We start from the raw sequence: 25,233 nt of genomic DNA, 5'->3' as shown, positions 1-25,233 counted from the left end.
ATACAGCAAATCCATAGTCAGCATCAAAGTAAATGGAGAGAAACTTAAAACAATCCCACTAAAATCAGGAACTAGACAAGGCTGTCCTCTCTCTCCATATTTATTCAATATAGTACTTGATGGTCTAATTAGAGGAATTAGACAACAAAAGGAGGTCAAAGGGATACAAATTGCAATGGAAGAAGTCAAATTATCACTATTTGCAGATGATATGTTAGTATACTTATGCAACCCCAAACCTTCCACCAGAGAACTCCTAAATCTGATAAACAACGTCAGCAAAGTGGCTGGATATAAAATTAACTCAAACAAACCAGTAGCCTTCCTAAAGTCAAAGGATAAACAGACTAAGAAAGAAATTGGGGAAACAGTGGGGTGGTGATGGCACATACCTTTAATCCCAGCACTTTGGAGGCAGAGGCAGGCATATTTCTGAGTTCAAGACCATCCTTGTCTACAAAGTGAGTTCCAGGAGAGCCAGGGCTACACAGAGAAACCCCGTCTTGAAAAAACAAAACAAAACAAGACAAAAGAAAGAAAGAAAAGAAAAGAAAAGAAATTAGGGAAATGACACCCTTCACAATAGTCACAAACAACATAAAGTATCTTGGTGTGACTCTAACCAAAGGAGTGAAAGATCTGTATGATAAGAACGTCAGATCTCTGAAGAAAGAAATTGAACAGGACTTCAGAAAATTGAAAGATCTCCCATGCTTGTGGATTGGCAGGAGTCAAATAGTAAAAAATGGCCATCATACCAAAAGCAATATATATATATATATATTCAATGCAATCCCCATCAATTTCCCAACTCAATTCTTCATAGAGTAAGAAAGAGTACTTTTCAAATTCATCTCAAATAACACCACCACCACCACTACCAACAACAACAACAACAACAAAACAGTGTAGCTAAAGCTATTCTAAACAGTAAAAGAACTTCTGGGGGAATTAGCATCCTGGTCTTCAAGCAGTACTACAGAGAATTAGTGTAAAAAAGTGCATGGTATTGGTACAGTGATAGACAGGTATATCAATGGAAGAGAACTGAAGACCTAGAAATAAACTCACACAACTTTGGCCGCTTGATCTTTGACAAAGGAGCTAAATCCATCCAGTGGATAAAAGATAGTCTTTTCAACAAATGGTGCTGGTTCAACTGGAGGGTAGCATGCAGAAGAAAGCAAATTTTCATTATTATCTCCTTGTACTAAGCTCAAGTCCAAGTGGATCAAGGACCTCCACATAAAACCAGAAACAATGAAACTAATAGAAAAATAACTGGGGAATAACCTTGAGCACATGTGCACCGGTGAAAATTTATTGAACAGAACACCAACAGCCTATGCTCTAAGATCAGGAATTGACAAATGGAACCTCACAAAATTACAGAGATTCTTTAAGGCAAAGGACATTGTCAATAGGACAAAATGGCAAACAACAGATTGGGAAAAGGTCTTTACCAACCCTACATCCGACAGTGGCCTAATATCTAACATCTATAAAGAACTCAAGAAGTTAGACTAAATAGAAACAAATAAAATTATTAAAAATGGGGTACAGTGTTAAAAGAGGAATTGTCACCTGAGGAGTATTAAATGGATGAGAAGCACCTAAAGATATGTTCAACATCATTAGTCCTCAGGGAAATGCAAATCAAAACAACCCTGAGATTTCACCTCACACCAGTCAGAATGGATAAGATCAAAAACTAAGGAGAAAACAGGTGCTGGTGAGTACATGGTCAAAAAGGAACACTCCTCCTCTGCTGGTGGGATTGCAAGCTCGTACAACTACTCTAGAAATAAATCTGGCGGTTCTTCAGACATCTGGCCATGATACTACCAGAGGACCCTGTTACACTACTCCTGGGCATTTTCTCATAAGCTTCCCCAGCATGTAATAAGGACACATGCTCCACTATGTTCGCAGCAGCCCTACGTATAATAGCTAGAAGCTGGAAAGAACCCAGATGGCCCTCAACAGAGAAATGGATACAGAAAATATGGTATATATACACAATGGAATACTTCTCAGCGACTAAAAAGCAATGAATTCATGAAATTATTAGGCAAATGGGTGGGACTAGAAAATATCATATTGAGTGAGGTAACCTAATCACAAAGAACACACATGGTATGCACTCACTGATAAGTGGATATTAACCCAGACATTTGAATACCCAGTACATAATTCACATATCAAATGCTGACCATGAAGAAGTAAGAACAAAGTATGGATACTCTGGTCCTTCTTAGAAGGGGAAACAAAATATCCACAGAAGGAGACACAGAGACAAAGTGTGGAGCACAGTCTGAGAGAAAGACCTTACAGAGAATACCCCACCTATTGATCCCTCCCATAAACAGTTACAAAACCCAGACACTATTATTGATGCCCACAAGTACTTGCTGACTGGAGCTGGAAATAGCTGTCTCCTGGGAGGCTCTGCTAGTGCATGACAAATGCAGAGGGAGACACTCTCAGCCAGTCATTGAACTGAGCACAGGATCCCCAATGGAGACACTAGAAAAAGGACCCAAGGCGCTGAAGGGTTTTTCAGCGCCACAGGAGGAACAATGATATGAGCCACCAAGTACTCCCAGAGCTTCCAGGGACAAAACCATTAAGCAGAGTGCACATGGAGTTATCCATGGCTCCAGACGCATAGGCAGCAGAGGATGGCCTTGTAGGACATCAAAGGGAGGAGTGGCCCCTGGTGCTGGAAAGGCTCAATGTAGCAGTGAAGGGTAATGCCAGGACAGGGAAGTGGGAGGGGAGTTATTGGGGTACAGGGGGAGGGGAGATGGCTTATAGGACTTTCAGGGAGGGGGGATCCAGGAAAGGGGAAATAGTTTGAAATGTAAATAAAGAATATATCTAATAAAAATATATGTGACTAGAATGACAGAATTCTGCAGAAAACTCCATCTAAAGATGTCCTGTTTATTTTCTTTTCAAATACGTTTAGTGGAGAAGTATTCACCTTTCCTATATATAGAAAGTATAATGCTGCTTTTCTATAGAAACCCTGAAAATGTCTTATGAAGTAGTTTTATATCCAAACTGCTTTGGGAACTGCGTACTTTGATACTAAACTGCAATGCTCTGTCATTGTGTGTGAGTATTCTGCAAAATTAAAGGCCTAATTTTTCTCTTATCACATTATTATTAGTAGCCAAATCAACAGTTGCCTAATAAGGTAAACTGCTCTAGGTTCAAGTTTAGGACCTAAGTTCAGACCTCTCAAAGATTGTGAGCATACACTTGTAATATAACAATTATATGGAGAGTTGAAAAAGGAGATTTGACTCCCTACAAGTTTGCTGGCTAGAGTTCAAGGCTTATGTGCTAAAATCAATACAGAAACTGTGAAGTCAGTTGGGCTGGTACTCTCTCTTCTCTGTAGCACAGGGGAAGGAGAGGTAGAAAGTCTTCATGATTTAGAGTTCAAATTTCTTTACAGACTGTGTTCCAGGCCAGCCAAGGTAACATGGTCAGACTATGTCTCAATCAATCAAATAAGTTAGTCAGTGAGTCAATAATTAAACAAATGATTAAGAGACTCCATATGAAATCATGTGGACATATGGAACGGACACTTTATGTCCTTCTTTGCCTTGCACTCATAGATCATAAAACTGATGAAACTATAGCTGCGGAAAACCTCACAATGATATAAGTGACACACATAACTCATAAATACACACAAAGGTGAAATAAATTTGGGTATGGTTTCACATATATTAATTCCATCAATTGAGAGGCAGAGCCAGGAAACTCTTCATTACTTTCACATCAAGCAGTTCAACATAGTGTGTTCTGGACCACCCTATTAAAAAAGTTATAGAAATGATCATTGTGGCAATATATTATTTGAATTAATTTTGGGCTAATTTATAAGATGGATATTGTCACAGAAAAGTGGATGATTGGATCAAGATATATTATTCTTTCATAATTGAAATGACTGAAATGGAAAGATACAAACAATAAGAGTTATGATGTGTTTCAGAACCTAATTCCTTATTCATGGACAGTTTTTTCTTCAATACATGAAAGATAAATAAAGTAATGTGATGATAAGCTAGAGTCCCAGAGACCATAATTAGTGAGCGTAGGGTATTGCTTACCTCATGTGCTTAAAATTTCCGTTCTAAATCCAGTAATTTCTGAGAAGATAATATAATAGTGATTTCATAGAAACATTGGCATGTATATTATTAAACCTCAGCACTAAATAGAAAATTTGTATGATCTATTGCTTCCTCCTATGTATTTTTGTGAAATCTGTGCAGGTATAAGTTTAAGAACTACCAGTTTGTTCTGGCTCTCATGTTTGCCATTGAGGAAATCAACAGAAATGCTCATCTTCTACCCAATACTACTATTGGATATGATATCTATAATATTCCATATACTGAAAAGAATATTCTTTATAGTGCCTTTCTCTGGCGTACAGGGATAAGACATCCCCTTCCTAATTGTGATTGTGGACACAAGAGACAATCACCTGCTGTACTCACAGGACCATCATGGTCAACATCTGCCCACATTGGAACACTGCTAAAACTCTACAAAATACCTCAGGTGAGGAAAGTTATGTGGCAAGTAGGAGACAAGTATCCTTTGTTGACATTATAGGTGTCTGTAAATTTAAAATAGGAGCACTGGAGTTAATTACCTATGAAAGAAAAGTATGAAGATACATTTTATTAGGTTCATATTTATATTACTTAAAATATAATGAAAGGAGAGTTGGGTTAAGACCAGCTATGTTATTGGAACTGGAGTCCTTTCAGCAATTTTGTAGAAAAAGGCAATGGGCTTACAAAACAAGTCCATGTTTATCTTGACTGTTTCCATCTATTGATTTCATATTGGGATTGTGTCTGATTCCAATGTATTTTGATTTCTCTTCAGCTCACATTTGGGCCTTTTGATTCTGTCTTGAATGACCGAGGTCAGTTTAATTCTCTCTATCAGATGGCTCCAAAGGACACAACTCTGTCACTTGCCATAGTTCTTTTGTTGATTCATTTCAGCTGGTCCTGGGTTGGTCTAATCCTCCCAGATGACCACAGAGGGACTCAGATTCTATCAGATTTGAGAGAAAATATGGAGAGAAATGGCATCTGCATGGCCTTTTTGAAAATGGTCTCTGGCACATGGAATGCATTTTCCAATGCACTATGGAAAAATATGGAGAAGATTGAGGAATCATCAGCAAATGTGATAGTTATATATGGAGATGTTATTTCCGTACAAGGTTTAATGAGACATATTGTGCAACTGTTAGTGACATGGAAAGTCTGGGTCTTGAACGCTTCATGGGATGTTGATACCCATTCTGATTATTTTATGGTTGAGTCATTTCATGGAAGTCTCATTTTTTCACACCACCATGAAGAGATGGTTGAGTTTACGAATTTTGTCCAAACAGTTAATCCCTACAAATACCCAGAGGACAATTATCTTCCTAAGTTTTGGTTTTTGTTTTTCAAGTGCTCATTTTCTAAATTTGATTGTCAACTTTTGGAGAACTGCCAACCCAATGCTTCTTTGGATTTACTTCCCAGACACCTTTTTAACCCAGCCATGAGTCAAGAAGGCTACAATATATACAATGCTGTGTATGTGTTGGCCTATAGTCTCCATGACATGAATCTTCAACAAATACAGACCCAACCAGATGCCAAGGGAGAAGAGATGGTATTCTCCCCCTGGAAGGTAATGTCCCTTCCTGTATTTTGTAATGTCAGCAATGTGGCATTTTTATTATTTCTCAAGGCATTAATTTGAACATCACATATTTTAGACCATACTGTCAATAAGCAAGGGAACAAATATTGTTTCTCTGTCTGGAGATGAATGTTAAATTTTAAGTAAGTGTTCATTATAAATGGAGTGCTAGGAAGAATAAAGAAGCTTTAGTTAATATTGAATTCATGTAACAATTAGCTTCACATTTTTTCATAATATATTCAATGTGAAAAGCTGAGATTCCCTGTATATATATATATATATATATATATATATATATATATATATATATATATATATATAATGGAAGAAGATAGAGCAGTAGATCTTTAAGAATTAAAATATTCCTGAGCACTACCACGAGGTTATATAGTAAAGCTTAATTGAAATTGTACTTTAGACTTTCACGCTCTCTTTTTAAGGACAGAAGCCCTAAATGTATTCCAAAAGTGAATATGTGAACTTAGCTTATCAAAGAAATATGAATTTGCTCAGTCCATGTAAATTAGAGTCATGGTGTCTTTGCTGTGTTTAGTTTAAAGTTCTATCTTGTACAGAATGAGACTTCTGAAATTTAATGTACTTCAGTCAATGTATCTTTCAGCATTAGCTGATCTTATCAGTACAGCATCTTGTATGGCTCCTTTAGCAATGCTACTTATCACATGGGCTTAAAAGAATTGTAGGCTAGGGTCCAACACTGTGGGTTGTTAGGGTAACTCAGAAGAAGATAATGTACGAGAGAGAGAGAGAGAGAGAGAGAGAGAGAGAGAGAGAGAGAGAGAGAGAGAGAGAGAGAGAGAGAGAGAGGAGACCCAGGCATGGTTGTAAGGGGAAATCTCAAAGCTTTGTCTAACTAGCAGTCAGGTTGTTTCTTCATCTGTACAGGTTCCACAGAAAAAAAGACAGCCTAATGATAATACAATATATATATAGATTAAATCATTTTGTGTCCAAATATGTTCTTGATTTTTCATTTCACCTTTGGGGTTAGATGTTTAATCATAATTAGAAAGTACAAAGAGAACAGATTTTATTTTTATTATCTACCCTAAATCTCCAGTTCAACAATAAGGAATATAGCCACCAAAGAAAACATATTAAATGACAGTATGCTTTTAAGCTGACAGTTTTTCCAGTTTTAAAGTGCTCCAGACAAATAGAAAATATCTGAACTGGTTGTTTCATGAACAGTAAATACTAATATGTAATGTTTTATTTTTTATCATTTTATCATGTCTACTGTTAAATAGTAAAATTTTATTTCACTGAGTATGATAGATTCTATGCCTCCATCTGTATTCTGTGTATGATGCCATGTTCTTAACTACATTTTCAGAGAGCTCTATGTGTATTGTAATAGTAATGGTCTAGAGTTATTACCAGTTCTCCTGGCCAGTTAGAGTTCATAAAATATTTCTAAATTTAATCTGTTCCATTTATAATGTTTGGATTTGGTTAAGGGCAGACACCTAGGAAGATACCTGTAGTCACTGCCTCATTTAGAAATTTCCAGATTTGTGCTTATCTGTGCATCTCACAATCTCAAGGACTTAAGGAAGAATTCCAAATAGGGCAAAATAAAATTATTTCCTTAAAAAGCAGAAGGACTAGGACGTTTATAACTTTCCTACAGGTTTAGATGAAATGTTCTCAGGTAAAGACATATAATGAATAATAATGCAGAATGTTCCCAAGAATGCAAGAGTCAGAGACCAAAACCAAAAGGGAAACAGAATAACAGTGATCCAACCATTTAGCTTACCTTTGCTCAAACTGTGACTATCAGCTGCTCTGGCTTCATGACTTTCACCATTTTCATTACACATGCCTGTTTCAATTGAGATTCTTCGTAGTACTGTAAAAAATCTTTTAATATATCAAATGTTTTTCAACATATGTTTTTGTAAATCTTTTAGCTTCTTCCTTTCCTAAAGAACACAATAATGAAAAGTCATGTGAGACAACACACAGTAATTAATGGCATAAGAAACCTAGATGCAAAGTATGACATTCTTAATTTTTGGAATTTTCCAAGTGGTCTTGGATTAAAGGTCAAAGTAGGAAGTTACTCTCTGAGTGATGGCCAGGATCTAAAATTCTCTTTATGTGAGCAGATGATACAATGGCCTACAGGGTTTACAAAGGTGAGTTGTCATTTCTCTCACTGCCCTGAACTATCATAAAAACTAAGGTAATTCTCAGGATATTGTGATTATTGAACTCTCAGTCTATCAATAAATGTTGAACTAACAATAAGGATCTTCACATAAAAAGCAGATAACATAGACTATTACCCATTTCTTGACTCTGATCAATGGATACATTTATCTTTATCTTCATTAAGCTCATGCATTTCTTAAAAATAGAATGTCTATTAATTACTGCCTCAGAACACAGGTTTGTTTTGTCACCTAGATGAAGAAATTACAGTAAGGTAAGATGGCATTTTACTTTTCCAGCCTCTGAAAAAGCATAATGGTATGACAAGGGTTTGTGTCTATGTGTGTGTGTGTGTGTGTGTGTGTGTGTGTATGTGTGTGTGTGTGAACATATGTGCATATTTGTGTGTGTGTGTGTGTGTGTGTGTGTGTGTGTGTGTGTAAAGCTTGACTTGCTACTTCATGTAAATCAACAAAAACAACTGAGTGGAGGGCAGGGTGGTTTGGCTGACTCTGTGAGCACTCATTACATTGTGGGAAAAAGATGTTTTAAAAGCCAGAGGAAGTGATGACAACATGATCCTAGACCAGAATTAGAGAGAAACTAGAGATCAAAGAATGTGGTTGCTTACTTCACTCAGTTTTATCAACTTTTCATTTTCTGTGTGACAGTAGCCAGTGAAATACTGATCTCCATTTTGTGGTGGTTCTTATCTCGGGTAGGTGCCTCTATAAAACTACTCATGAAGATGCACAAGATTGCTTCCATGATGAATCCATGACCTCTAAAGTTGTCAGTAAACATTAACAAACACTGTCCATATAAAAGTATCCTATACAAACATGTAGACTCTGAATGGATACCATTATTTTCTTGAAAACTACCTTAAACACCTATACTTATCAACATCTTCAGGTTGGACAAGACTTAAACATGTGGACTGAGTAGTCCAAAACCTGAAGAGATTAGCAATATCAAAACCCATTACCTTCAATTGTAAATATAAGCTTTTGAAAATTAATTGCTCTTATACTCAGAAATTTTCTATTTAATCAATTTTTCATAGAAGCCCAGGAATTTGCTAATAGCTTTCATTTCTCTTAGATTCCTCAGTCTGTGTGCAGTGAAAGCTGTAGGCCTGGATTCAGAAAAGCTGCCCAGGAAGGCAAGGCTGTCTGCTGCTTTGATTGTTCTCCCTGTGCAGACAATGAGATTACCAATGAGACAGGTAAATACAGGTTTACAGAGAAGTTTCCAGCTTCTCCTCAGGATTCTGCTATACCTAAGCCAATGGGAAAAGGCTGGAGATAAGTAAGAGATTATCTCTTATGCCCTGAGTAGAAATTTAAACATTGATATGTTTAATTCCTTTTGAAATCACAAACTCTAGATATTGAAATCATCCTTGACTTACATTGCTGATCCATTGCACCTATTTGTCCCTGAATACTCACCTTTCCCACAAATTAATGGTCGTTTTAATTTCACCATGGACACAGTGATTTTAGCTCCATTTCTTTATATTTTCAAAGGATATTCAGGCACATGTGGCACTCACTTAAATCTTGGATTCCTCACATTCTCTATTTATCATTATTTCCAGAACAGGGGTTTTTGTTGTTATCATTGTTGTTTTACATAGTAGATAACTAAGCAGTTGATTTTTCCAGTACATATATTTAATTTCTATCATTACCAAGTATCTTTTGTTTTACTTATTTCATGTTATGAGCTCATTTAAAATGTTTGTCTCCCTTTTATTGAACATGTAATCTTTTCTCCCATAATATGATCTGAATATATTTTCCTTCTCTACATTTCTTTCAGATTACTACCACCTCACTCTCATCCAGATCTACTTTTTGTCTGTCTGTCATTAAAATTGAACATATTTCTTATATTTTTTAGTTGTGATCCTAGCCTTTAAAAGCTGGGCCATCTCTCCAGCTCAAACATGTTTCTTATGAGATAATAATAAAATATAATAAAATAAAGTACAATAATATTTTAAAACACCATCATAGTGAAGCTGTAGTACATAAGACAGTAGTAAAAATACAAGTTCCGAGGGAGCTCTCGAGAATCTGAGACTTGTTTAGGATTCCCATAAAAGCACTAAACTGAAAGCTCTAGTATGTATGCAGAGGACCTAGTGTATTCCTGTGTAGATCACTGTATGGTCACTGCTGGAGTCTCTGTGTGTACATGTAAGCATTGCATATTTTTATAGAATACATTGTCCTCATGTCCTCTATTCAATTCTGTTCTCCTATTTTGACTGTGTGTCTTTGTATATACCCATTTCTGATTCAGGAATAAAGAATGAAGCCTCTCTGATGATGGCTGAATGATGCATTGATCTATGAATATGGCAGAATATGTTTAGGAGTCATATTTTGATATGAGTAGTATTTGCATTATCCGAGATCATTGGTCTATCTAGTCTGTGGTTCTTGGTTTGCTCCAATATTGTGAAGAATGGAGTCTAGTAAGACATTTTGGTTCCATCAAGGTTTTACTGCCAATATCCTAGCATAGTTTGTGGGCAGGACTAAACATAGATTAAAAATTTTGTGGTTGAAAATGGCCCACTGAAGATATGTAGCTGAAGTGCACCTTGGTCTTCATGTGGCTGCTCCAGCAACTGAAGCAGGGGCTGTCTCACCACTCCATGTTTGATGAGTTGTTTTGTGTTACCTTGAGCAGTGGGATTTTGGTATCCATATTTGCAGAGCAATCTATTGTCTTGGCAATAGCCTGTTTTGGGGAGAAGTGCATATGGAGGGCAGATTCCACTGCAACTTTTAAATGGAAAACTCATATTTGTGAAACCCAGTGCCAGTACTCAGAGCTTCATTTTTTGACTCGAGTTGGATAGTGGGATTTTGTTTCCTTCACTATATGGAAACTTCATTAGCATCACCTTCATCTATTGTGAAATGTTTCTATTGCCGCAAGTTTCAATGTTTCTTCTTCAATGCCCTTTATTTCTAGCTTTCCTTGTCCCCATTCATCACTCAGTTCCATCTCAACCCCCTTTTCCTACATACTGATCCTATTTACATCCCCCTTGGCTCACTCCACCCAGAAATTCTGTCCTCCCAGGGAGATCTATGGGACTGCCTCTTCCTTTCTTCTATTCATAACCACTATAGCATGTATCTTTATTATAATCTATTTAATAGCTAATAAAAAGATATAAGCAAATATGTACAATATTTATCTTTCTAGCATTGCCATTCCTTTCTCAGGATATTTTTTCTATTTCCATATATTTTTCTACTAATTTCATGATATAATTTTTAACATCTGAGCATTAATACTCCATTATGTAAGTGTATCATATTTGCTATATACATTTTTTGTTAGGGAACATCTAGGTTGTTTCCAGTTTCTGTGTTTTGTAAGTAGAGCAGCAATGAACATGGTTAATCAAATATCCTGGTGATAGGATGAAGCATACTTTGGGTATTTTCCTAACAGCAGTAACGCTGGAACTTGAGGTAGGCTGATATCTATCTTTCTGTAGAAATGTCATACTGATTTCTATAGTGCCTATACATGTTTGTTCTTCCACCAACACTGGAAGAGTGTGCTCCTTGTTTCACATCCTTGCCAGTAGGAGCTGTTATTTGAATTGTTGTTCTTAGGCATTCTCACAAGTGTAAGAGCAAATGTCAAAGAAGTTTTCCTTCATAGAATATATTCTTGTGGGTTTGCATCCCTAAATTCCTTTTTAATTCCTCCCCACTTTCCCAACCACACAAATCTGTATCCTTTACTTCTCATTAGAATATAAAAAGATATCTAATATATAGTGATAAAATAAAATACAATATAAATCATCAAACCAGAATACAATGAAACTAAGTAACCATCCAACCAAATAAATAAGTAAATAAATAAACAAATAAATAAATAAACACCGTAAGAAAAATTGCAAGCATCACATGCAGACATTCTCACATGCAGACATTCTCACATGCAGACATTCACTTTCTCTCTCTCTCTCTCTCTCTCTCTCTCTCTCCCCCCCCCTCTCTCTCTCTCACACACACACACACATGTACATTTTCATGATTATACAGCCCATAATAACAAAATCAGAAAGTGTAAGACATATTCAAAATATATTCCAAGACCTGTAAAGTTAAAAAAAATTGTCAAGACAAAGTATTGTGCTACAATAAAACGTTTCAAAATCCCAGTGAATAAATTTGGTGTTGGTCACCAACTACTGGGGCTGGCCCTTAAGTTTTACTTGATTGCCTAGTTGAAATCTTTTGAGAAAAACAAATGTTTCTCTGTCAGCAGTTATTATTTAGAAATAGTTTCTGTGGTAGCGATGGGGCTTGTGTATAGTTACCATTTCTGTGCTAAGACCATATCTGGCTTAAACATATACAATACCTTTGCATGCTGCCATTCTGTCTATGATTTCATATATTATAAATCCTGATGTGTAGAGAAGGATGTCTCTTGTCAGTGTCTTCCCTCATCACTTTTTCTTACAATCTTTCTTAATACTTTCCTACTGTTTCCCCTAAGCCCTGAAGCCAGGGATCCTTATAGAGATCTCCAGTTTAGAAGTGAATGTTTCAAAGACTTATTCTGTTATCATTTTCCAGTGTGTGCCTCTAGTGTTATTTTAATCTAGCATAGGAGGACACTGATGAAAGCTTAGAAAAATATTGATCTATGTGTATAGAAGAATTGCATTACAAATGGATTACATTGCTAGATTTTGTGAAATAGTACAATTTAGTTTTCTCCTAAGTCTACTGTCTATCTAATCTCAGGTTTCTGTTACTTAAAATATGTTCATACATTCTAGAACATATGTACATATTTTAAGTAACTTTAACTGTACTTGTTTTCAAACATAACACTCCAAATGATCCCTAGATTTATCCATCCATTCCCATATTCCCTTCTGTGTTCACCTCTTCTCTCCATTCCTAATTTGATTTTCCTATTTCAGTCTCACATTCCATCCATCCATAACTATACATTTTATTTCTGCTTCCTAGGGTGATTCTTGTAGCCCACTACACTAGTACTTAACAGATAAAAGCCTCACATAAGTGATTAGAGAGCATATTTTTCTTTTTTCTAGCACCATTAATTTACTGTGTACATTTCACAGCATGTTTAGGATTGAAGATTCCCTCTTACTGTTTTGTTTCATTAATATCGAAACAGTAAACTCAATATCATGTGATCAGTTTTCAATGAAAACTTATTCAGTAAGCTGTCATGTAATGTACACAATACCATGGGAAATACATGAAAAATATATTCATGACAACTCATTATGAAAAGAATCATTTTCTGAAAACACTTTCATATATTATGTTAAATCTACAGTTGGGTCACTTCTGAAATTCCAATAATGAATATCACCCATAAAGGTTAAGATTTTAAACCTTCAAGAATGTGATAATAGCCCGGCAGTGGTGGCACACGCCTTTTATCCCAGCACTTGGGAGGCAGAGGCAGGTGGATTTCTGAGTTCTAGGTCAGCCTGGTCTACATAGTGAGTTCCAGGACATCCAGGACTACACAGAGAAACCCTGTCTCAAAACAAACAAACAAACAAACAAACAAAAGAATGTGATAATAATCATTATCTCATTAAAACCAACGTGTCTATGACATAAACATTATTAACAGAATGTTTGACACTTATTAGACAGATTAATATAGAATCATGTCTTGTGACAACACGGAAAAAGGAAATAATGTTATGTAACTGCATTATTGAATGTTAGTTGAATAACAAACTAGGAATATCTTGAACTACTGAAACTAAACATATTGAAGTGAAAAAGAACACTGCTAATTCTTGGCCAGAATGTTCACAATAGAAAATCATTCTGTCAAAATGAATTCAGTGAAAATAAATCTTGTACAGATTAAATGAATCCAGAGAACTAGATGACAAAAATTGAATTAGGATATTGTACAGGAAAAAAGTTTGAATAAACAATATATAACATCCAAGTCATTAATCATATTGTATATGTAGACCCTGAAAATGGTTATTAAAAGTATTTCTTTGAAAATATTTTATTTAATGTTTCTTCCCATTTTTTTTTACTTTTATTTGAGATCCCTCTATTGAGAATTCTCCATTTAGCTCTGCTTCTCAGCCCTCTGAAGTTCTTCAGATGAACATTCTTGGTTTAGCTCTGTACATCATTTTTAATAGAATTATTTGGCTCTCTGGATTCTACCTTCTTGAGTTCTTTGTATATATTAGATATTAGCCCTCTCTTGGATGTAGGGTTAGTGAATATCTTTTCCCAATTTGCTGGCTGCCGTTTTGTCTGATTGACAGTGTACTTTGACCTACAGAAACTTAGTAATTTTATGAGGTCCCATTTGTCAATTCTTGATCGTAGAACATAAGCTATTGGTTTTCTGTTCAGGAACTTTTTCCCCGTGCCCATGTCCTGAAGGGTCTTCCCCAGTTTCTTTTCTATTAGTTTCAGTGTGTGTGGTTTTATGTGGAGGCCCTTGATGCACTTGGAGTTGAGCTTAGTACAAAGAGATAAGAATGGATCAACTCGCATTCTTCAGCATTCTGACCTCCAATTGCACCAGCACCATTTGTTGAAAAGACTATCTTTTTTTCCACTGGATGTTTTCAGCTCCTTTGTTGAAGATCAAGTGACCATAGGTGTGTGGGTTCATTTCTGGGTCTTCAATTCTATTCTATTGATCCACTTGCCTGTCACTGCACCAATAGCATAAAGTTTTTAACACTATTGCTCCGTAGTAATGTTTGAGGTCTGGGATACTGATTCCCCCAGAAGTTCTTTTACTGTTGAGAATAGTTTTAGCAATCCTGGGTTTTTTGTTATTCCAGATGAATTTGAGAATTGCTCTAACTCTATGAAGAACTGAGTTGGGATTTTGATGGGGACTGCATTGAATCTGTAGATTCTTTTTGACAGGATGGCCACTTTAACTATATTAACTCTGCCAATACACAAGAATGGAAGATTTTTCCATTTTCTGAGGTCTTCCTCAATTTTCTTCTTCACAGACCTGAAGTTCTTGTCATACTGATCTTTCAATTGTTTGGTTAGAGTCACACCAAGATACTTTATATTGTTTGTGGCTATTGTGAAGGATGTCATTTCCATAATTTCTTTCTCAGCTTGCTTATACTTTGAATATAGGGAGGCTACTGATTTGCTTGAGTTGAATTCATAACCAGCCACTTTGATAAAGTTGTTTATCAGCTGAGGAGTTCTCTGGCTGAGTTTTTTGGGTAACTTAAGTATACTATCATATCATCTGCAAATAGTGATAGTTTGACTTCTTACTTTCGAATTTGTATCCCTTTGACCTCCTTATGTTGTCTAATTGCTCTGGCTAGTACCTTGAGTACTATATTGAAAAGATATTGAGAGAGGGGGCAGCCTTGTCTAGTCCCCGATTTTAGGGGGATTGCTTCAAGTTTCTCTCCATTTAGTTTGATGTTGGCTACTGGATGGGTGTATATTACTTTTACTACGTTTAGGTATGGGCCTTGAATTACTGTTTTTTCCAAGATTTTTAGCAAGAAAGGATGCTGAATTTTGTTAAATGCTTTTTCTGCATCTAATGAAATGACCATGTGTTTTTTTTTTTGAGTTTGTTTATGTAGTAGATTGCATTGTTGGATTTCCATGTATTGAACCATCTCTGCATTCCTGTGTGGAAGCCTACTTGATCATGGTGAATGATCATTTTGATGTCTTCTTGGATTCAGTTGGCAAGAATTTTATTGAGTATTTTTCTGTCCATGTTCATAAGGAAAATTTTTCTGAAGTTCTCTTTCTTTGTTGGATCTTTATGTGCTTTTGGTATCAGTGTAATTGTAGCTTTGTAGAACAAGTTGAACAGTGTTCCTTCTGTTTCTATTTTGTGGAATAGTTTGAAGAGTATTGGTGTTAGGTCTTCTTTGAAGGGCTGATAGAATTCTGCACTAAAACCATCTGGTCCTGTGCTTTTATTGGTTGGAAGGCTTTCTATGATCCCTTCTATTTCTTTAGGGGTTTTGGGAGTGTTCAGATGATATTTGACCATAATTTAATTTTGGTGTTTGGTATCTGTCTAGGAAATTGTCCATTTCCTCCAGATTCTCCAGTCGTGTTTAGTATAGGCTTTTGTGGTAGGATCTGATAATTTTTTTGAATTTCCTCAGTTTCTGTTGTTATATCTCCCTTTTCATTTCCAATTTTGTTAATTTGGATAATGTCTCTGTGCCCCTTTGTTTGTCTGGCTAAGGTTTTATCAATCCTTTTGATTTTCTCAATAAACCAGTTCCTGGTTTTGTTGATTCTCTGTATGGTTCTCTTTGTTTCCACTTGATTGATTTCAGCCCTGAGTTTAATGTTTTCCTGTCTTCTACTCCTTCTGGGTGAATTAGCTTCTTTTTGTTCCAGGGCGTTCAGGTGTGCCATTAAGCTGCTAGTTTATGCTCTCTCCAGTTTCTTTTTGGAGGCACTCAGGGCTAGGAGTTTTCCTCTTAGCACTGCTTTCATTGTGTCCTATGTGGGTATGTTGTGCCTTCATTGTCATTAAATTCTAAAAAGTCTCCGATTTTTTTCTTTCTTTCTTCTTTGGCCAAGGTATCAATGAGTAGAGTATTGTTCAGCCTCCACGTGTATGTGGGTTTTCTGCTGTTTTTGTTGCTATTGAAGACCACTCTTACTCTATAGTGATCTGATAGGAGGCATGGAATTAGTTTGATCTTATATTTGTTGAGGTCTGTCTTGTGACCAATTATATGGTCGATTTTGAAGAAGGTACCCTGAAGTACTGAGAAAAAGGTATTATATAGTATATATATAATGTTAAATCCAATTGGTCCAAAGCTTCAATTAGTTTCACCGTGTCCCTGTTTAATTTCTGTTTTCCTGATCAGTTCATTGAGGAGAGTGGAGTGTTGAAGTCACCCACAATTATTTTCTTAGGTGCAATATTTGCTTTGAGCTTTAGTAACTTTTCTTTTACAAATGAGGTTGCCATTGAATTTGGAGAATAGATGTTCAGAATTGAGAGTTCTTCTTGGTGGATATTTCCTTTGACCAGCAAAAAGTGTCCTTCCATGTCTCTTTTGATGACTTTAGGTTGAAAGTCAATTTTATCTGATAGTAGAATGGCTACTTTGGCTTGTTTCCTGAGACCATTTGCTTGTAAAATTGTCTTCCAGTCTTTTACTCTAAGGTAGTGTTTGCCTTTGACATGAGGTGTGTTTCCTATATACAGCAAAATGTAGGTTCCTGCTTACTTATTCTGTCTGTTAGTCTGTCTTTTTATTGGGGAATTGAGTCCCTTGATGCAAAGGGATTTTAAGAAATAGTGATTATTACTTCCTGTAATTTTTGATGTTATTTTTATATTTGAGTGGTTATCTTCTTTTGGGTTTGATGAAAGAAGGTCACTATCTTGCTTTTTCCAGGGTGTAGTTTCCCTCCTTGTATTGGAATTTTCCACCTATTATCCTTTGTAGGGCAGGGTTTGTGGAAAAATATTGTGTAAATTTGGTTTTTGTCATGGAATATCTTGCTTTCTCCATCTATGGTGATTGAGAGTTTTGCTGGGTATAGTAGTATTTTCTGCTATTGGTGTTCTCTTAGAGTCTGCATGAGATCTGCCTGGATGTTCTAGCTTTCATGGTCTTTGGTGAGACGTCTGGTGTAATTCTAATCGGTCTTCCTTTATATGTTACTTGGCCTTGTTCTCTTTCTACTCTTAATATTCTTTTTTGTTTAGTACATTTTGGGTTTTGATTATTATGTGATGGGAGGTATTTCCATTCTGGTCCAGTCTGTTTGGAGTTCTGTAGGCTTCTGGTATATTGATGGGCATCTCTCTCTCTCTCTCTTTTTTTTTTAATTCGATATAATTTATTTACATTTCAAATGATTTCCCCTTTTCTAGCCCCCCCCACTCCCCGAAAGTCCCGTAAGCCCCCTTCTTTTCCCCTGTCCTCCCACCCACCCCTTCCCATTTCCCCGTTATACTGTTTCACTGAGTCTTTCCAGAACCAGGGGCCACTCCTCCTTTCTTCTTGTACCTCATTTGATGTGTGGATTATGTTTTGGGTATTTCAGTTTTCTAGGTTAATATCCACTTATTAGTGAGTGCATACCATGATTCACCTTTTGAGTCTGGGTTACCTCACTTAGTATAATGTTCTCTAGCTCCATCCATTTGCCTAAGAATTTCATGAATTCATTGTTTCTAATGGCTGAATAGTACTCCATTGTATAGATATACCACATTTTTTGCATCCACTCTTCTGTTGAGGGATACCTGGGTTCTTTCCAGCATCTGGCAATTATAAATAGGGCTGCTATGAACATAGTAGAGCATGTATCCTTATTACATTGTGGAGAGTCTTCTGGGTATATGCCCAGGAGTGGTATAGCAGGATCTTCTGGAAGTGAGGTGCCCAGTTTTTGGAGGAACCGCCAAACTGATTTCCAGAGTGGTTGTACCAATTTGCAACCCCACCAGCAGTTGAGGAGTGTTCCTCTTTCTCCACACCCTCTCCAACACTTGCTGTCTCCTGAATTTTTAATCTTAGCCATTCTGACTGGTGTAAGATGAAATCTTAGGGTTGTTTTGATTTGCATTTCTCTAATGACTAATGAAGTTGAGCATTTTTTAAGATGCTTCCCGCCATCCGAAGTTCTTCAGGTGAGAATTCTTTGTTTAACTCTGTACCCCATTTTTTAATAGGGTTGTTCGGATTTCTGGAGTCTAACTTCTTGAGTTCTTTATATATATTGGATATTAGCCCTCTATCTGATGTAGGATTGGTGAAGATCTTTTCCCAATTTGTTGGTTGCCGATTTGTCCTCTTGATGGTGTCCTTTGCCTTACAGAAACTTTGTAATTTTATGAGGTCCCATTTGTCAATTCTTGCTCTTAGAGCATACGCAATTGGTGTTCTGTTCAGAAACTTTCTCCCTGTACCGATGTCGTCAAGGGTCTTCCCCAGTTTCTTTTCTAGTAGATTCAGAGTGTCTGGCTTTATGTGGAGGCCCTTCATCCATTTGGATTTGAGCTTAGTACAAGGAGACAAGGATGGATCAATTCGCATTCTTCTGCATGCTGACCTCCAGTTGAACCAGCACCATTTGTTGAAAAGGCTATCTTTTTTCCATTGGATGTTTTCAGCCTCTTTGTCGAGGATCAAGTGGCCATAGGTGTGTGGGTTCATTTCTGGATCTTCAATCCTGTTCCATTTATCCTCCTGCCTGTCACTGTACCAATACCATGCAGTTTTTAACACTATTGCTCTGTAGTATTGCTTGAGGTCAGGGATACTGATTCCCCCAGATTTTCTTTTGTTGCTGAGAATAGTTTTAGCTATCCTGGGTTTTTTGTTGTTCCAGATGAATTTAAAAATTGCTCTTTCTAACTCTGTGAAGAATTGAGTTGGGATTTTGATGGGTATTGCATTGAATCTGTATATTGCTTTTGGCAAAATGGCCATTTTAACTATATTGATTCTACCGATCCATGAGCATGGGAGGTTTTCCCATTTTTTGAGGTCTTCTTCCATTTCCTTCTTCAGAGTCTTGAAGTTCTTGTCATACAGATCTTTCACATGTTTGGTAAGAGTCACCCCAAGATACTTTATACTGTTTGTGGCTATTGTGAAGGGGGTCATTTCCCTAATTTCTGTCTCAGCCTGCTTATTCTTTGAGTATAGGAAGGCCACTGATTTGCTTGAGTTGATTTTATAACCTGCCACTTTGCTGAAGTTGTTTATCAGCTGTAGGAGCTCTCTAGTGGAGTTCTTTGGGTCACTTAGGTAGACGATCATGTCGTCTGCAAATAATGATAGTTTGACTTCTTCCTTTCCAATTTGCATCCCTTTGACCTCCTTATGTTGTCAAATTGCCCGAGCTAGTACCTCAAGTACAATATTGAAAAGATAAGGAGAAAGGGGGCAGCCTTGTCTGGTCCCTGATTTCAGTGCGATTGCTTCAAGTTTCTCTCCATTTAGTTTGATGCTGGCTACCGGTTTGCTGTATATTGCTTTTACTATGTTTAGGTATGGGCCTTGAATTCCTGTTCTCTCCAAGACTTTAAGCATGAAAGGATGCTGAATTTTGTCAAATGCTTTTTCAGCATCCAATGAAATGACCATGTGGTTTTGTTCTTTGAGTTTGTTTATGTAGTGGATTGTATTGATGGATTTCCGTATATTGAACCAACCCTGCATTCCCGGAATAAAGCCTACTTGATCATGGTGGATGATCGTTTTGATGTGTTCTTGGATTCAGTTGGCAAGAATTTTATTGAGTATTTTTGCATCGATGTTCATAAGGGAAATTGGTCTGAAGTTCTCTTTCTTTGTTGGATCTTTGTGTAGCTTTGGTATTAGCGTAATTGTGGCTTCGTAGAAGGAATTGGACAGTGTTCCTTCTGTTTCTATTTTGTGGAATAGTTTGAAGAGTATTGGTGTTAACTCTTCTTTGAAGGTCTGGTAGAATTCTGCACTGAAGCCATCTGGTCCTGTGCTTTTTTTGGTTGGAAGACTTTCTATGACTCCTTCTATTTCTTTAGGCATTATGGGACTGTTTAGATGGTCTAGTTGGTCCTGATTTAATTTTGGTATTTGGTATCTGTCAAGGAAATTGTCCATTTCCTCCAGATTCTCCAGTTGTGTTGAGTACAGGCTCTTGTAGTAGGATCTGATGATTTTTTGGATTTCCTCAGTTTCCGTTGTTATCTCTCCCTTTTCATTTCTAAGTTTGTTAATTTGGATACTTTCTCTGTGCCCTTTGGTCAGTCTGGCTAAGGGTTTATCTATCTTGTTGATTTTCTCAAAGAACCAGCTCCTGGTTTTGTTGATTTTTTGTATGGTTCTCTTTGTTTCTACTTGATTGATTTCGGCCCTGAGTTTGATGATTTCCTGCCTTCTACTCCTCTTGGGTGAAATAGCTTCTTTTTGTTCTAGGGCTTTCAGGTGTGTCATTAAGCTGGTAAAGTATGCTCTCTCCATTTTCTTTTTGGAGGCACTCATGGCTATGAGTTTTCCTCTTAGCACTGCTTTCATTGTGTCCCATAGATTTGGGTATGTTGTGTTTTCATTTTCATTGTGTTCTAAAAAGTCTTTAATTTCTTTCTTTATTTCTTCCTTGACCAAGGTATCATTGAGTAGAGTATTGTTCAGTTTCCACATGCATTTGGGTTTTCTGTTGTTTCTGTTGCTATTGAAGACCACTTTTACTCCATAGTGATCAGATAGGAGGCATGGGATTAGTTCTATCTTCTTATATTTGTTGAGGTCTGTCTTGTGACCAATTATATGGTCGATTTTGGAGAAGGTACCATGAGGTGCTGAGAAAAAGGTATATTCTTTTGTTTTAGGATGGAATGTTCTATATATATCTGTTAAATCTAATTGGTCCAAAGCTTCAATTAGTTTCATTGTGTCCCTGTTTAGTTTCTGTTTTCCTGATCGGTCCATTGAGGAAAGTGCAGTGTTGAAGTCACCCACAATTATTGTGTTAGGTGCAATGTGTGCTTTTAGTTTTAATAAAGTTTCTTTTACGAAAGAGGGTGCCCTTGCATTTGGGGCATAGATGTTCAGGATTGACAGTTCTTCTTTTTGTATTTTTCCTTTGACCAGCAAGAAGTGTCCCTCAGGTTCTCTTTTGATGACTTTGGGTTGAAAGTCAATTTTATCTGATATTAAAATGGCTACTCCAGCTTGTTTCCTGAGACCATTTGCTTGTAAAATTGTCTTCCAGCCTTTTACTCTAAGGTAGTGTTTGTCTTTGACCCTGAGGTGTGTTTCCTGTAAGCAGCAAAATGTAGGGTCCTGTTTACGTATCCAGTCAGTTAGTCTGTGTCTTTTTATTGGGGCATTAAGTCCATTGATGTTAAGAGATATTAAGGAATAGTGATTGTTACTTCCTATCATTTTTGACGTTATTTTTTAAATTTGATTGCTTAACTTCTTTTGGGTTTGATGAAAGGTTACTATCTTGCTTTTTCCTGGGTGAAGTTTCCCTCCTTGTATTGGTGTTGTCTTCCTATTATCCTTTTTAGGGCTGGGTTTGTAGATAGATATTGGGTAAACTTGGTTTTGTCATGAAATATCTTAGTTTCTCCATCTATGTTGATTGAGAGTTTTGCTGGATATAGTAGTTTTGGTTCGCATTTGTGTTCTCTTAGAGTCTGCATGAGATCTGCCCAGGACCTTCTAGCCTTCATAGTCTCAGGTGAAAAGTCTGATGTGATTCTGATAGGTCTTCCTTTATATGTTACTTGGCCTTTTTCTTTTACTGCCTTTAGTATTCTTTCTTTGTTTAGAACATTTGGTGTTTTGATTATTATGTGACGGGAAGTATTTCTGTTCTGGTCCAGTCTGTTTGGAGTTCTGTAGGCTTCTTGTATATTCATGGGCGTCTCTCTCTTTAGGTTAAGGAAGTTTTCTTCCTTAATTTTATTGAAGATATTTGCTGGCCCTTTAAGTTGTAAATCTTCACTCTCATCTATGCCTAGGTTTGGTCTTCTCATTGTGTCCTGGATTTCCTGGATATTTTGGGTTACAAGCTTTTTGCATTTTGCATTTTCTTTAACTGTTGAGTCCATGGTTTTTATGGAATCTTCAGCATCTGAAATTCTTTCTTCTATCTCTTGTATTCTGTTGTTGATATTTGCATCTCTGTCCCCTGATTTCTTCCCAAGGCTTTCTATCTCCAAAGTTGTCTCCCTTTGAGTTTTCTTAGTTGTTTCTACTTCTAATTTTAGATCCTGGATGGTTTTGCTTAGCTCTTGCACTTGCTTATTTGTGCTTTCCTGTAATTCTTTAAGAGATTTTTGTGTTTCCTCTTTCATAACCTCAGCCTGTTGACCAAAGTTCTCCTGTATTTCTTTAAGTGTTTTTTGCGTTTCCTCCTTGTTGGCTTTTATATTCTCCTGGATTTCTTTCAATGATTTTTGTGTTTCCCTTGCAAGGGCTTCATTTTCTCCTGATTTTCTTTAAGTATGTCCTTCATGTGTTCCTGTACCAGCATCATGACCAGTGATTTTAAATCCAAATCTTGTTTTACTGGTGTGATGGGGTATCCAGGACATGCTTGTAGAGGATAATTGGGTTCAGATGTTGCCATATTGCCTTGATTTCTGTTAGTGACGTTTCTGCGTTTGCCTTTTGCCATCTAGTTCTCACTGGTGTTAGTTTGTCTTGTCAGTGCTGGACTCACCAGTGCAAGCTGCCTCTTCCCCGTTGGCCTCTGGTGCACAGCTTACCCCCTGCACTGCCTGTAGACAGGGTGCTGCTGCCCAGGCTGATCAGATCCCGAAGCAGGCACCCGAAGGCTCCCGCTGGGGCCCGCTGGATTCACTGGAGCACACTGACTTCTCCCAGTTGGACACCCAGAAGCCCAGCTAGCCTCTGGCAGGACCTGGAGATGTGGTGCGGCCGCCCAGGCTGATCTGGATCTGAAAGCGGAGAGGAGAGAGTTGAACTGAGGGCTTCCGCCTGAGGCCTTGCCCCAGATTGTGTCTGTGGACCCGATGGAGCCCGTGTGCACCCGTAGGGAATGCTAACATTGTATGCTGTTGTTACCTCCCTTGTGTTCCGCTCACTCCGCTGGGCAGCCGATTCCCGCAACCGGGCTGGTGCACACAAGGTTAGCCTGGCTGCCCAGGCCCTGAGTCCAGGCAAAAACCTGGGAGGCCAAGGTCCGAGCAAAGTTCCCCTAGGGCTATGACTGTTAATTGGGTCCGCCAGGTGACCAGGATGGCAGGCGTGCGCGCCCGCGCTCCCTGAAAGCGCCGGGAGAGTCTGCTGTGCTAACAACCTCCTGGGCGGGTTGACTCACAGATGGCCCACCAAGCCGGCCAGTTCTTGGGGTCAGTCCTGTGCCTTTTGTGGCCTAGACCCCCGCTTTGTTAGCCTCTGGCTATGCCCATTACGGCTCTGGATGGGCATCTCTCTTTAGGTTAGGGAAGTTTTCTTCCATAATTTTGTTGAAGATATTTGCTGGCCCGTTAGTTGTAAATCTTCACTCTCATCTATGCCTATAATCTTTAGGTTTGGTCTTCTCTTTGTGTCCTGGATTTCCTGGACGTTTTGGGTTCCAAGCTTTTTGCATTTTGCATTTTCTTTGAGTTGAGTCCATGGTTTCTATGGTATCTTCGGCACCTGAGATTCTTTCTTCTATCTCTTGTATTCTGTTGTTGATATTTGCATCTATCTCCCCTGATTGCTTCCCAAGGTTTTCTATCTCCAAAGTTGTCTCCCTTTGCGATTTCTTTGTTGTTTCTACCTCTGTTTTTAGATCCTGTGTGGTTTTGCTCAGTTCCTTCACTTGTGTGTTTGTGTTTTCATGTAAGTCTTTCAACCTCACTTCCAGAAGATCCTGCTATACCACTCCTGGGCATATACCCAGAGGATTCCCCCACCATGTAATAAGGATACATGCTCTACTATGTTCATAGCAGCCCTATTTATAATTGCCAGATGCTGGAAAGAACCCAGGTATCCCTCAACAGAAGAGTGGATGCAAAAAATGTGGTATATCTACACAATGGAGTACTATTCAGCCATTAGAAACAATGAATTCATGAAATTCTTAGGCAAATGGATGGACCTAGAGAACATCATACTAAGTGAGGTAACCCAGACTCAAAAGATGAATCATGGTATGCACTCACTAATAAGTGGATATTAACCTAGAAACCTGGATTACCCAAAACATAATCTACACATCAAATGAGGTACAAAAAGAAAGGAAGAGTGCCCCCTTGTTCTGGAAAGACTCAATGAAGCAGTATTCAGCAAAACCAGAATGGGGAAGTGGGAAGGGGTGGGTGGGAGGACAGGGGAAGAGAAGGGGGCTTACGGGACTTTTTGGGAGTGGGGGGGCTCGGAAAGGGGAAATCATTTGAAATGTAAATAAAAAATATACTGAATAAAAAAAATTAAGAAAAAATTTTGTGTTTTCTCTTTCATGAATTCTGCCTGCTGACCCAAGTTCTCCTGTATTTCTTTAAGTGATCTTTGCATTCCTCTGTACTGGTTTCTATCTTTTGACCCATATTCTCCTGAATTTCTTTAAATGATTTTCGTGTTTCCCTTGTAAGGGTTTCGACCTTTTGATCTATTTTCTTCTGTATTTCCTGTATTAAGAGATTTATTTATGTCCTTCATGTGTTCCTCTACCAGCATGATGACCAGTGATTTTAAATGCAAAACATGTATTTGTGGTGTGTTTTTGCTGGCCCTTTAAGTTGGTATCCTGGACTTGCTGTTGTTGGAGAACTGGATTCAGA

The 25,233-nt window shown here is 37.5% G+C and overlaps 1 protein-coding gene across 1 annotated transcript in view; it reads left to right on the top strand.

The window, feature by feature from the left end:
* LOC127670538 (vomeronasal type-2 receptor 116-like) overlaps positions 1 to 25,233 on the top strand; it is a 71,240-nt gene that overhangs the window by 25,166 nt on the left and 20,841 nt on the right. Inside the window, exons 2-5 of the mRNA XM_052165058.1 lie at positions 4,299 to 4,590; positions 4,924 to 5,730; positions 7,683 to 7,910; positions 9,031 to 9,154. Of these exons, the coding sequence (XP_052021018.1) occupies positions 4,299 to 4,590; positions 4,924 to 5,730; positions 7,683 to 7,910; positions 9,031 to 9,154 (1,451 nt within the window). The remainder of the gene's footprint in view (positions 1 to 4,298; positions 4,591 to 4,923; positions 5,731 to 7,682; positions 7,911 to 9,030; positions 9,155 to 25,233) is intronic.

Source organism: Apodemus sylvaticus, chromosome 1 (genome assembly GCF_947179515.1).
Source record: "Apodemus sylvaticus chromosome 1, mApoSyl1.1, whole genome shotgun sequence".
NCBI lineage: Eukaryota > Metazoa > Chordata > Mammalia > Rodentia > Muridae > Apodemus > Apodemus sylvaticus.
Note: the sequence above shows the minus strand (reverse complement) of the source record. Positions and strands in the feature narration are given on the sequence as shown.